Here is a 13793-nt window from a genome sequence, read left to right as displayed (position 1 = left end):
CAGTATCGGCCGATGCCGATCGCCGATCCGATCGAGTGGGCGGGGCCTAAATGGAAGATTTAAACATCACTTTAAATCTTCCATTTAAAGTGATGTTTAAAACTCAGTTAATGGGGCTCATTCACTGGAGCTTCCACAAACAACAATCAACTTAATTATTACATTCAAATGAAGTACATTATTCAAGTTTACATTCACTTTGGATAATAACACGGGAGAAATGAGCGGAAGCGCTCTCTTTTCCTCTCTCCCTCTCTCTCTCCCCCTCTCTCCCTCCCCTGACAGCCTGTCAGTATGCAGCTCACTGATCCAGTAATGAGTGACCCGACAGTGAAGAATAAATATATTTATAACTAGTTTAGCTTGTTCCAGAGGTAGATAAAATAGCTAAGTGTGTTAGGTCTAACTCTTGTGTGTTTCGCTCCGCTCACCGGTCCGTCACAGCGGGCGGAGCTGCAGGATTTCTGCTTCACACACACGTTGCATACCGCTATTTTACTGTCTTTTTCGGACACCTTAAAATAATGCCAGACCGGTGAAGCCAGAGAAAAGTGTCATGTATTTTACGTCATGCGATCGGCTCTCGCGATCGGCATGTTTAGAGAGCACCGATCAATCGGTAGAGAGTGAGTATCGGCAGATCTCGATCGGTGACCGATCGATCGGAGCATCCCTAGTTATCGTTATCGTTTCTGCGTTTCCCTGTCGGCCTCGTGTGGCCGAACCGTCTATATGATAGAGAACTGTAGCGGATACGACCCGTATCGTCTCCGTGTGGCTGCAGCCTCAATCTGTTCTAGTTCAGAAGCCAGTTTGGTTTTCCAATGAACAGAACCATGTAGGAGCCAGGGGCCTCATTTATAAAGGGATATACGCTCAAAAAATGGCGTACGCCAGTTTCTACGCAATGTTTGCGATTTATAAAATACTAACTTGACGGGAAAATGTGCTGTCCTCCACGCAAACTCTAACCCATGCGGAAGCACAACAACGGGAGAGACGAGAAACTGCGACACCGTTGGCAGAAGGAAGAATGGAGAGAAATATGTGGAAATAATACCATAAATAAAATGTTACCTCTCATTTATCAAATATGAAGAATTCATTTTCAAACATTGATTAAAGCCAATCTTAAAATGATTAAACAAACGCCTGTTTGAGACTCCTCAGTGCACACAAAAACATAACTTGGAGAAATAAATAAATACGGATATGCTATTTAAAACCACCTCGAATATGTTGTGTTAATGTTATGAAATGTTTTCTCATAAATGATGCGGTAAGCAGGAGGACAGAATTACGTCTAAACTGACGCCGTTTTGCATTTCTATAGGTTGTAGATACGAGCATGGTTTTATATACTATCACGTTTAATCGTGTTTTATGCCGTTTGCCAAGACTTGATAAGTCGCTCGTAAAACACAGGAGGTATGGAAACTAAGAACACCATATGTGGTAAATTGTACAGCTAATATAACACAACACATAAGTTGTATTTCCTTTAACTGGTGAATTATGGATATATAGTTGCTGATCGACAGCTGGAACACAAACCACCAAATACAACAAAATAATTCAGATCCAGTCGTCATGACTCCACTCCGGAGGGATTCCCCGATCATTTCTAACAGTTTCTCATCAAGGGGGTGTCTCCTGTCCCCGGTACAAACACACTGCCTGAGGAAGGTTATGTGTATTTTTTTTGTCATTAACTTTTTTCGGACCACTTATTTATTTATTTTGGTGACGATCCGACCTTCATGCTGCTACTCTGGTTCAAACTGCATCCACCAAACAATATGATTTATCTCCACCTCCCCAAAATAACCCAAATCTGACACGGTGTGAGATGTCTTTTTTAGCTGTTGTCGTCATTTCCTGCGATCTTCTTCATGCAGTCAGTCAGAATGAATGAATGAATGGGTGTTTCTTTGACTATTTATAGGCAAATATGGGCGTTACGAGTCGATTGTGATTTATAAAGGGAAACAGGCGTAGGAAGTGCCGTACGCACTTCCCTCGCCGGTACGCAAGGTTTTGTGAATCGGAAAATGGCGGAAAATGTATGTACCTATTTTTGTGCTTTGTACTACGTAAGCAACCCTCCTACGTCAATCCTACGCAAGGCGTTATAAATGAGGCCCCTGGTCATGACGTCAGCATTGATGTCAATGCTTTTTCCAGAAATGCCAAGGAAAATACCCCCCCACAACAACAATGGCGGACAGCATTGGAGCTGTGCTCATGTTGCTTTTACCAGCCAGATAGAATTGAAGAACGATGTCTCCAACTTTATACTCTTCTTCACAGTTTCATGGATAATTGTTTGTCACTCTGGTTGAGCTGCATTTGCCCAACTCCACGTTGCGTAACATTAACCATTAGGCATTTTAATGACTCACCATAAATACTTTGAATGAGTATTTACTTGTTTCTATCTTTGTGTCATAGGCGGTTTATCCCTTACTATGATCTACCATTTGATAGTCTAATAAGACCACTTGCATATTCCACTGATTGCTGATATAAAGAAAAACAGAACGCCCAAAACGCCCAATGATAGCGAACAGGCTTTCATTAAAAGTAGGGGAAAAAACAAATAATATTTCACATGTATGCCAGCTTAATTATCTTGACGCTGCTGCTTCCTGTAACAATGTTCTACTCTTAGTCTTATTGCCACGTACTGTTGTTGCTTAGGTTAATCTCGTACCAGACTCTGACGTACCCTTGGTTTTGGTGCTGTGCGACAAGATAGTTAAGGCCGGACTAGAACTGGTTTGGTTATCGCGACCGAGAACCGGCACAGATGCAGTGGAAAGTTTGAAATCGAGCACTGGTACTGAAGCAGCCCTGGAAACACCTCGTTTGAAAAGGGTAAGACTGACTAAGACTGTGAAGTGCACCGACTGCATAAAATAATGTGTCTGTGAGTAGAATCCCTTCTTAGTTTGTAGAGAAACTGCGTCCACTGTCCTCCTTAAATTCAGTTTATCAAAATAACTTTTCAGAAACACCGTTTACAACATTCTCAAAAGTCCGACAGGAAAAATCCTACTGAGGTTTTGCTCCATCTCCAAATCACTAATGACTCTTATCAAAATTAATACAAAGTAGAGACCAATTATCAGTGATCAGTCAAGCAAAAATGTGTCAAATGTGTGCTTCAGAATCTATTCTCTGTGTTTGCTTGTGCTTGTAGACACAGACCGCTGTGTGGGTCATAGGTGATATTAAAAGTATATCAATTACCAAAATGCACATCCTGTACAAGTATACATGTTCCGTTACAACCTGAGAAAGCAGATGTCATACTGTAAACTGAATGGCATACACATTAACACTGTAAAGTGTTTTCTGATAAGTCTCCAACATCAGGCAACCATTATCTAAATAAGCCTTCTTGGTCCATATTCCAGCGAGGAATGCTTTTTTATTGTCTAAGTTAGCTGAGTGGTTTTACAACTGTTTTCAAGTTGCAGTGTTGACTCCCTGCACTGCTCCACACCGCAACCTGCAGAGGGAGCAGGACGCCTGTAGTCTGAGCAGGACTAGTGACTAAGGGAAAAATGCTTTGTCAGCTAAGAGCCACACCTTACTGAGACCAGAGATGAAATGAGACAACATTTGGATACTAATGAAATTAGGAGCTATCCCTGACATGGATTGCTATTATCTAAAGCAAAATGGATGCTAAGTCACTGGACATCTTAACAGTCGTCTAAAGAGCAGATATCGAAATATGACTCTGCCTTCACTGCAGTGGGTGAAAGACATGATTTGGCAGAGTCATATCTCACTCTGACCTTCCACCATCATTTCTGTTAGCCTGATTTCAGAACATAAAAAGGTGTGGAAGTATTACTATGGCAACAGGCACTGAGGAACTGGCCTTGGTATTGCACATAATTACTAAACTCTGCATGATAATGATGAAATGTACGGTCTGCAAAAAAAATGTCAGCTGTAATCACTTCCATCAAGAGCCCCGTGCACAAAGTGTTGAGGTTAAGACCGGCCCTTTTCATCAACACAATGGAAGAGCACAGTGAAGAAGAAATAGATGTTACAGGTGACATTATTCATCATCCCAAACATAACAGGCGTATAGTGTGCAGGTGAAGCAAGTGGTGTGACAGAGAACAAAGTGGCCCTGAGTTCAGGGCCCTGCTGGTAGGGGGCCCTAAACAGTGTCCAGCCCCATGAACCAACTCCTGGAATTGCACGCCAGTAGGGATTGGTACAGAGAAGTGGTACTATCGGTATTTTCAGTCAGCCGACTCACGTGTTTATTTGATATGTTTATTAGAAGAAGCACATCGTTTTGCATCTAGGCTCAGGCCTCATCACTCAAAACATTTACATAGAACATTGAGTGATGATTAAAAAACGAACACCCCGAGCCTACAGGTGAATGCTCGGGTGGTGGTGGGCCAGGCGAGCAGCAGCAACGTGGAAGCAGCAGCAGCAGCAGCATTAGCGGCAGAGGCAGGCGGACTGGCAGATTAAATAGAGCGGCAGGTTTAGCAGAATGTGTTTGGTTGGATGAAAGAGGGACGAGAAGCGTCACCTGTAAATGTGTCATTGGTGCTCGAGTTGACTGCCTGAACTAGCCTGCATGCTTCGTCCCGTTTGTGTTATGTTACGCACAAAATGATTGTCCAAACACATTTTTGCTCTTTCTAGAGTTTGACATGGACCATAGAGTGTTAAGGCCCTGTGTCTACATGGAGTATTTCCTGTCAGGGCGCTGGGAAGAGCCTCCTTTAAGCATTTAATCGAAAACCTGCTCCAAGCACTAATGTTTCTATTTCTAACAACATCTTAAACAAAGTATCACCGCTTTTGTGTGACAGACTAGGATCGCCCATTTCCTTTTTATAATGTATTTGTTCTAAAAGTTCAAAACTATAGCAGCAACATTCAGATTCTGCCCAGCCGATCTGCTCACACAAATGGGCTTTACCGGTCTTTGCTATGATAGTTTCTGTCTGAAGGCATGGCCAAAAACAAGATCCTCCAACTTCTGCAGTGTCAACAGCTCTTTCATGTTTGATTTTCAACTCAAAGCGCTCCCCGCACAGAAATGACCGAACACTCCATAAAACAGCGTTGGGTGACGCACCTATTGTCGAAGGCGGCCGCTCTCTCCTTATTTGGGACATTTAAAAAAGACACTGATTTTAACAAAGTCACTATGTGGACACCAGAGATGGGGTCGTTACAAAAAAAAAGTAATATATTACATATTACTTTAAAAAAAAGTAATATATTACACTACTTCGTAGTAACTCGTTACTTTACTCGTTACTTTACTCGTTACTTTACTCGCAGGGCCGGCCCGCCCCTCCCTACAGGCAGATCACGCAGACTGCTAAAGTTTCAAATGTTCTCTTTAGTTCAGTTTCCATTGTTGCATAAAACTGATCCAGATAGCTCTGACTATGGCTGTCCTCTGTCTCCTGCTATCTGTATTTTGCGCAGAATATCTCTGAACGATGCGATGGTGATTCCACTGTGCAAATGGGCAACATTACCTCTACTATGAAGGATGCTACAAGCCTGTCCATCTCTGCTTTGGTTACCGGTCCTCCAAATTCTAATTTTTGCTGCTTCGCAGACGGCGGCGGCGCACTCACAACATCCTCACTCTGGGTTCAGGGGTCCTTAGCTATTAGCTTCACCTTAGCATGTGTTCTTTGCAGGTGTTTGTTGAGGTTTGACGTGGTGTTTGCAGCAGTGTATAACAGCTTCTGGCCTGGACACAGTTTGCACCTCACCGTCACATTCCTGTCTATTCTTCGGACGAACTCAAAATAATGGGCATACCTCCACCCCTCGAAAGTTATCGCTGACTCAGCCATGTTTATGCAGCACTGCACGTGGAGATGTGGATGCGCAAGTCGTGCAGATTACGTACATATAAACCTGCGGTGGAAACCCCTCTTGTCTGTCAGTGTGATTATGACTGATTTTATAAAAGTAACGAAGTAACGCGTGTCGGGGCAATGTTAGTAACTGTAGTGTGATTACTGAATTATAAAAGTAACGCGTTACACTACTCCGTTACCGACACAAGTAATATTATTACCCAACTCTGGTGGACACAGGGGGCCCTGAGCCACCAAATCAATACGAGCAAATCATGAACACAGGGCCTCTTTCATTCTCCAAGAACTGCTGTGAAATAAAAAAGACAAATACAGATTAATGCGCTGTTTACACAGGAATGAAACAGGTTGTATCTGCTACTTTTCTCTTTCGTATAGCCCGTTCGTTCACACAAGGCCGTAACGGAACCGCGGAAACGGACCCCTAAAACGGTAACGGGTCCCAAGGTGGATAGATCTGCGGACGGAATGCTTTGGGGCTATCCTGATAACGATAAAGCCATAGCCCCGCCTCTCCCCACCTCTGCTGCTCACTGCTGTAGCATGGTCAGTAGCTACTCTCTGCTACTGACCATGCTAAAGATGTTAGTGCAAAATCTACAGCTCCTCTACCACAACCATCAGGAACAAGTGGACATGGAGAACTACATGAACTACATGTTGCTAAATCCACCACGGAGAATAAACAGAAGGGCAACCAGGCAACCATGCTCGGGGGTCTTCTTCGCTGCTTTTGGTGTATTTTGTGGCGGAAGTACAGCGCCACTTACAGGCCCCGCATATGTACTACAGCGTCTCCAGCGGGTCGAGCGGTCTCGTGTGAAGGGACACGTTTATTGAGCTGTATCCGTGTGAACGGAAGACTTTTTTGATATCGAATTCGGTTCGTTTGCGTTTCGTTTGCGTTCCCATGTAAATGGGGCCTAAGTCGCTGACTATCCAAGTAAATAACATTAGACACAGAAACACGCCATATTGGCTTTAGAGATGTTAAGACCCCGTTTACACGAGGACGAAACGGGTTGTACGCATAGTTTCTCTTGCGTATAGCCCTTTAGTTTACACGAGGCCGTAACAAAACAATAGAAACGGACCCCGCAAACGATAACGGGTCCCAAGGTGGATAGATCTGCAAACGAAACGCTCTGGGGGGTCAAACGGATCCGTCTGTACGCCTCTATACGATCATTTTCTGATAACGATGAAATAGCCCCGCCTCCCTCTCCCCACGTCTCCTGCTCAGAGATCAGCTGCTGGGCTGTCAGAAGAGGGGGAGGAAAAGAGAGGCTCCGTTTATTATTATTATATTATTATATAGAGTCGTTATCAATTTGTTTTAAAGCTCAATAAATAACAAAGAAGACCTCTGACCGGCACTTTCCTAATTTTGTACGGAAGATTTAAACTTTAACGGACATGTTGACCGGCGAAAAAAAAATGTTAACGGAAACTCTGCTGCACGGTTCCCTCGTCCCTTGGAAGAGGCGGAGAGGTGGGTGTTTTGCATCTGCTGGTGGACTAACCGGAGAGATTTACAGCAGGAGCACACGCCGTCCACCGCGGAGAATAAACAGAAGGGCAACCATGGCAACCATGCTCCGGGGTCTTCTTCGCTGCTTTTGGTGTATTTTGTGGCGGCAGCAGCGCCACTTACAGGCCTGGCATATGTACTACAGCGTTTCCAACGGTCTCGTGTGAACGGACACGTTAAATGAATCGAATGCGTGTGAACGGAAGACTTTTTTGAAAACGCATACGGTGCGTAAACGCAAACGTTCCCGTGTAAATGGGGTCTAAGTCTAATGTGATCAGTCAAGCTCAGTGTCACACCCCTTAGCATATGACAGCTGGCGCTGATTGTTTCCATTTATCATGTGTAACATCCTGCTGAAAGTCAATGCACTGTGGTGTCACCGCAGGGGAGATGGGCCACAGTTAGGATCATCAGCATGGGAATACTCAAGTAATTGCATCAAGAGTTTCAACTCTTTTATCCTATGCTTGAACAAAAAACAGTTTGCATACTAAAAAAGAACAGAAAGCACAATGAGGCAGGACCAAATCAAACCAAAACAGTTTTAAATCTTTAAATTGACCAGGCTTGACTGACTCTAAGGCGCCGTTTACACGAGGAGAAAACTGCTTGTATCTGCATAGTTTCGCGTGCGTATAGCCCTATTATTTACACGAGGCCGATAGAAACTGACCCCACAAACGATAACGGGTCCCAAGGTGGATAGATTTGCAAACGAAACGCTCTGGGGGGTCAACCGAGTCCGTGTAATCACCTCTATACGAATATTTCCTGAAAAGATTGCGATAGCCCCACCTCTCCTGCTCACTGCTGTAGCAACTATCAAAAATAGCTGTGTTAATTAAACGCACAAGGGGTTCTTGAATGAAATAATATTATAAAAGGCAAACCAGAATTGTTAACGCCCAATATACTCCTTAAACAAAATAAACAGAGTCAGATTTCATGCATTGATCCATTATATTGACAAAGGTGCGATCTCACCCGGTGTTTGTAGAGAATATCTCTTTCTGAGCCGTCCTCTCCACAGAGACGTGGTTCTTGGTCGGTCGATGCAATATCCACAGATTCGGTTTCTTTCAGTTAACTTCCCCGTTGCATTTATCCATATGCTGAGGAAATGACTATATCCCGCTGAATACCAGCAATCGCCACACACACTGACTTCCTCCTGTCAGTAGCTACTGCTAGTGCTACTGCTACTGACCATGCTACAGATATTAGTGCAAAAATATACAGCTCCTCTACCACAACCATCAGCAACAAGTGGACATGGAGAATTACATGAACTACATGTTGCTAAATACACCGCGGCCCGCGGGGCATGAACAGAAGGGTAGCCATGGCAACATTGCGGCGGGGGCTGCTGGGCTGCTCTTCTTCGCTACTTTTGGTGTATTTTGGCGGAAGTTACAGCGCCACTTACAGTCCTGGCATATGTACTACAGCGTTTCCAGCGGTCTCGTTTGAACAGACACGTTAAATGAAACGAACGGAAGACTTTTTTTAATACGCATACTGTGCATAAACGCAAACGTTCCCGTGTGAGCGGGGCCTAAAGGGTGACACTTATTTAATGACACACACACACACACACACACACACACACACACACACACACACACACACACACACACACACCACACACACACACACACACACACACACACACACACACACACACACACACACACACACACACACACACACACACACACACACACACACACACACACACACACGTATACATCAGGGGACATTACATTGACTTACATGCATTTCCTCGAGACTTATCCTAACCATAACCATAACCAACACATGCCTAACCCTAACCCTAAACCTAACCAAGTCTTCACCCTAAAATTAATGATTCCCCTAATGGGGACCTCCATTTTGTCCCCATAAGGGAGGCGAGTCCCCACATGTGACTGTGTAAACAGATGTAGGTCCCCACAAGTATAGTAATGCTAGGCCACACACACACACACACACACACACACACACACACACACACACACACACACACACACACACACACACACACACACACACACACACACACACACACACACACACACACACACACACACACACACACACACACACACACACACACATCTCATCAGTGATTGTGATCACGTCTTATCTTCAAACATGTATGAAGCTCTGCCTTCACAGCTACGTGATATATTAGCATCCAGGTAACAGTGCTGTGGCAGGCTGCAGTCTCTATGGCACTCTGTTAGTTACATTACATAACAGAGGAGCGCTGCCAAGCCCCCGGAAAGGTTAGTCCTAGTATCTCTTGAAGGAAAATAACTCCATATGAAAGCATGTTATTTAAAGCACGAACATGTGATTTCAAACAAATCACTAAACTACAGAAATAATCTGCATTTGGCAAGTGAGTCCCCTGTCAGCATTTAACATGTCCTACTTTTTGAGGATGGTGCAAACTGCTCACTATCACCTCCACAGTGGATTATGATGTGGAGTCATGGAGAAACGTGTTAACACTGTTAAAATGCAGTATTTAACTTGTTTGAGTGTCTGCCAAACAGTACGGTAAAGGTATTTGCAGAGATGGAAGAGGTACTCAGAGAACTTAAGTAAAAGTAGAAATACTACAGTGTAAAAACGTTGTTTCAAGTAAAAAATCCTGCATGCAAAATCTTAGTTGAGTAGAAATCTAAAAAGTATTGGAATCAAATTATACTTATTGTACAAAAGTAAAAGTACTTGTCCCATTATAGAATTATATGTATTAATATACTTGACTATTATCCTTCATGCATTGATGTGTCCATCACATCAATGCATGTAAAGGTGGAGAAAATAGAAATACAATTATATATATATAACATATATTTTGCATTAGCTAGTGATCCTATTCTGGAAAGTAACTATTTACAAATGTTGTCAAATAAATGTAGGAGTAAAAAGTACAATTTTGGCTTCCAAAATGTAGTAGTATGGAAATGGATGGATACACATAAGTAAAGTACAAATAACCCAAAATCGTACTTAAGTACAGAGCTTGAGTTAACATACTTCATTACATTACAACACTGCGTATTTGCAATCGACCTTACATAATCATAATGAATAGACAAGCGAGCAATCTTCCAAATGAGTTCTTCTGTCTGGCATTGCAGTACATAATGTGCTTACAGCAAACTGAAGAAATCTCAGGGCCATCTTCCATCTATACATGGAGCAGACAAGGATATTTGAAACCGTTATTGCCTTTGAACGCACCTAAGAGCACTGCTCTGGTCAGGCAGCGGGGGGGGGCACTGCGTTACCTGAGGACATGGTGCAGACTTTTTGCTGCATTGAGTCACAACTCCGGTGGGACGGGCGGGTCACGTGACCGAACTCTGAACCGTTATGGAGGATCAAAGTGATCTGATCTGCAGCCAGCTGATAACCAGTCCAAACACACAGCCCAGCCCGGCGTCAGTGAACACAAGCCGGAGATAAACGTGTAATATCGCCATGCTTTTCTGGGTAGTGCAGGCCGAGGGGGGGCGAGGTGCTAACGGTACACTGCGGCTGCCCTTGGAGAGCCAATGCTGGCCTTGGTAGCTCACACAGCCCTCCTACAGAACGACTGCTGTGTCACCATTTAATTTTAACTCAGTATTCAACAAAATGATGAGTCAACAGTCTTCAGAAATCACCAGCGTGCTTGTGCACGCGCCCTGCAGCCCGCCACACAATATGCAAACGTGCGCGTGCAGTGATTGAGATGAGCGTTTAAAACTACAAAAGACAGTTTGAAGCAAACACAGTGGTATTTATTTACCTGTTAATATCTTCTCCGCCGCCGTTTCTTTCTCAGTCATCTTCTCCCGCAGTTTCTCCTCCTCCCGAGCCTTCTCCCCGATACAGCTACACCAAGCAATGGTCCTGCTCCACCGAAGCACCGGACAGAGGGGGAACTTCAGCACGAACAGCCTCCACGCGGATAACTCGATGTCCCCTTCAGCCCCTCTCAGCCTGGCCGCTTCCTGTTCAATGGAAAAGCCGTTAAAACGCACATGGAGAGGATTTGAGGTCTGGAGGTTTTGAAATGGGGGGGGGGCAGTGCCTTCGCAGAGAGGATGTTGGACCCCAGACTGTTGCTTGCTGCTCTGTCCGCCCCTCCCACCTCTCTCACGGATGTCCTGGCCAGGAATCCTCCTGCTGACCGCCTGACGCACGCACACACACACACACACACACACACACACACACACACACACACACACACACACACACACACACACACACACACACACACACACACACACACACACACACACACACACACACACACACACACACACACAGTATGGGGAGGCGTGTGGCGCAGTGGATAGAGCCTTGGTATGGGGATCAGATGGTCACAGACTGTATAAAGGTTCAAACCCCACTGCAGTCAGCATGTCGTTGTGTCCCTGGGCAAGACACTTCACCCCAAATGGCTCCTGTGGGGATTGCCCACAGTATTGAGTATGTAAGTCGCTTTGGATAAAAGCGTCTAACAAGTAACATGTAATGTAATGTATTAGCAGATATAATATAATAAAATAAAGTGTCAAAACTAAAACTACTCATTATCCAAAGTGGCTTGTGTCACATGAAAAGCCCATGAAAACAATGTATGGGACATTTTCTTGATGAATGCCTGTTAGAGCCCACGCCTCTATGTTAGAGAAACAAATAAAAGTTACAAAACTAAACAGTATATAAAGACATATGCAGGGCATGGTCCTTAAACGCTGTCAATCCAAATATTTCAAATTGTTTGTAAAGAGAAATATATGGATTTTGCAGGAACTGACTGGGTGAAATCATCCATCGGTCGACCAGGGATTTGAGTGTCTCGAGTCATCCACATGGAGTATTGTTGGGTTTTTATTTATTTGCTTATTTTCCTCATTTGCTTATTTAGATCCAACATTGACATGATGGCAGTAGATATCAACTTGTGGTCAGCTAGTCAATCTTTTTGAATTTTTATTTTTGTAATGTTGGGGCTTTTGGATTTTCTGTCAACTGGTTTGTGCTATAAGTAAGTAAGTAAGTAAAACTTTATTTATATAGCACCCTTCTCAACACGGATGTACAAAGTGCTTTACAGTACAGTACACAGGACACAATTCAAAGTACAACTATAAAATGTAGAATAAAAGGCATAAAACAGCAGCAGGTAATACATAGGATAAAACATACGATAAAACACCAATAAAAGACAGCTACTAACTCACCTCCTCCGACGACCCAAAGGCCTGTCGGAAAAGGTGGGTCTTTAACTGCCCCTTAAAAATCTCTACTGAGGCAGAGGCTCTTATGCCCCTTTCACACCGGTGCTTTTCCAGCTCCGGCTCGGAAAAGCGCCGGTTTTTCCTGTTCACACCGCAGCGGCGCCGTGTCATAGCTCCGGAATGCGGTTCACTTCCAGCTCCAAAAAATTGTCGGTCTAGAGGCAAGAGCTTCGGAGCTATGACGCGGCGTCGCTTACGTCTCTCTTACGTCGAGGCGTGCAGGAAACTAAACCCACCTCCCCTGAACATGGGTCGACTGAAGAGTCTCGTCATGCCTGCTTGCCTGCCTACAAGCAGTAGCGCTGAGCAAAGTGACTAGAAGGCAACCACACACTTATAAAAAAAAAACACACTTTATAAAGTCAGGCAACACTAACCAGGCTTCGTGTGATTCTGTTTATTTGTACCTTACTTTGACCATCCGTTCGCTGTTATTGATCATTGTGGAGAGCAGGCAGACGTTTTGTTTGTTATTATAGCAGCTATCGGATGGAATCAATACATGGGCTGCACAGGTTGTCATGTCCGACTATCACAAGTAGAATCATAATGAAAAATACGCCGGTAAAATGTGCCTGTAGAAAACGGCTTAGCAAGTAGTCAGTTTAGCTTCGGTTGCTATGCTAACATCACCCATGTTATACCAGAGAAACTTTCATAACAGCGTTGTGATGCCAAACAGCGTCAATTCAGACTGACACACATTCACTTAAGGGGAACTGGGGATATGTATCAGCTGCTTGTGTGACAGTCAGACAGTGAATACTTTAGAGCCGTGTGAGCTAACCCGGAGCTAACGGGAGAATAAACTCCCGTGGAAGAGCAGCCAGCACTGCAGCGGTCGGTAAATGCCGCTGAAACACATTAATAAACAATGAACCACGGCACTCTGGAGAAAAGTATAAGGTTGGAGAAGTCGTTATTTAATTTAATCTGGCTTCGTATGATTAAAAGCAACACGATCATCGACCCGACGCAGTCCCCGGCCCGTTGTTGTTGTGAGCTCCGTTGGGGAGAAAATCAGCGATGTAAACGGTGACGTCATGACGCAGCAGC

General features: G+C 44.1%; 1 protein-coding gene across 4 annotated transcripts in view; it reads right to left on the bottom strand.

Annotated features, from left to right (window-relative positions):
* The window catches only part of hspa12a (heat shock protein 12A), a 62658-nt gene extending 51119 nt beyond the window's left edge, over window positions 1–11539 (bottom strand). For 2 of the 4 annotated variants that reach the window (XM_034142173.1, XM_034142174.1), the window contains exon 1: window positions 11234–11539. In XM_034142173.1, coding sequence (XP_033998064.1) covers window positions 11234–11273 — 40 coding nt within the window. In that variant the 5' untranslated portion in view covers window positions 11274–11539. The remainder of the gene's footprint in view (window positions 1–11233) is intronic. The other 2 variants (XM_034142171.1, XM_034142172.1) reach the window with 1 other exon arrangement.
* Between the last annotated feature and the right edge of the window lie 2254 nt (window positions 11540–13793).

The sequence above is a fragment of the Trematomus bernacchii genome, unplaced genomic scaffold, assembly GCF_902827165.1.
Source record: "Trematomus bernacchii unplaced genomic scaffold, fTreBer1.1, whole genome shotgun sequence".
Taxonomy (NCBI): Eukaryota; Metazoa; Chordata; class Actinopteri; order Perciformes; family Nototheniidae; genus Trematomus; species Trematomus bernacchii.
The sequence above is the reverse complement of the archived record's forward strand: the minus strand, read 5'-3'. Positions and strand labels throughout refer to the sequence as shown.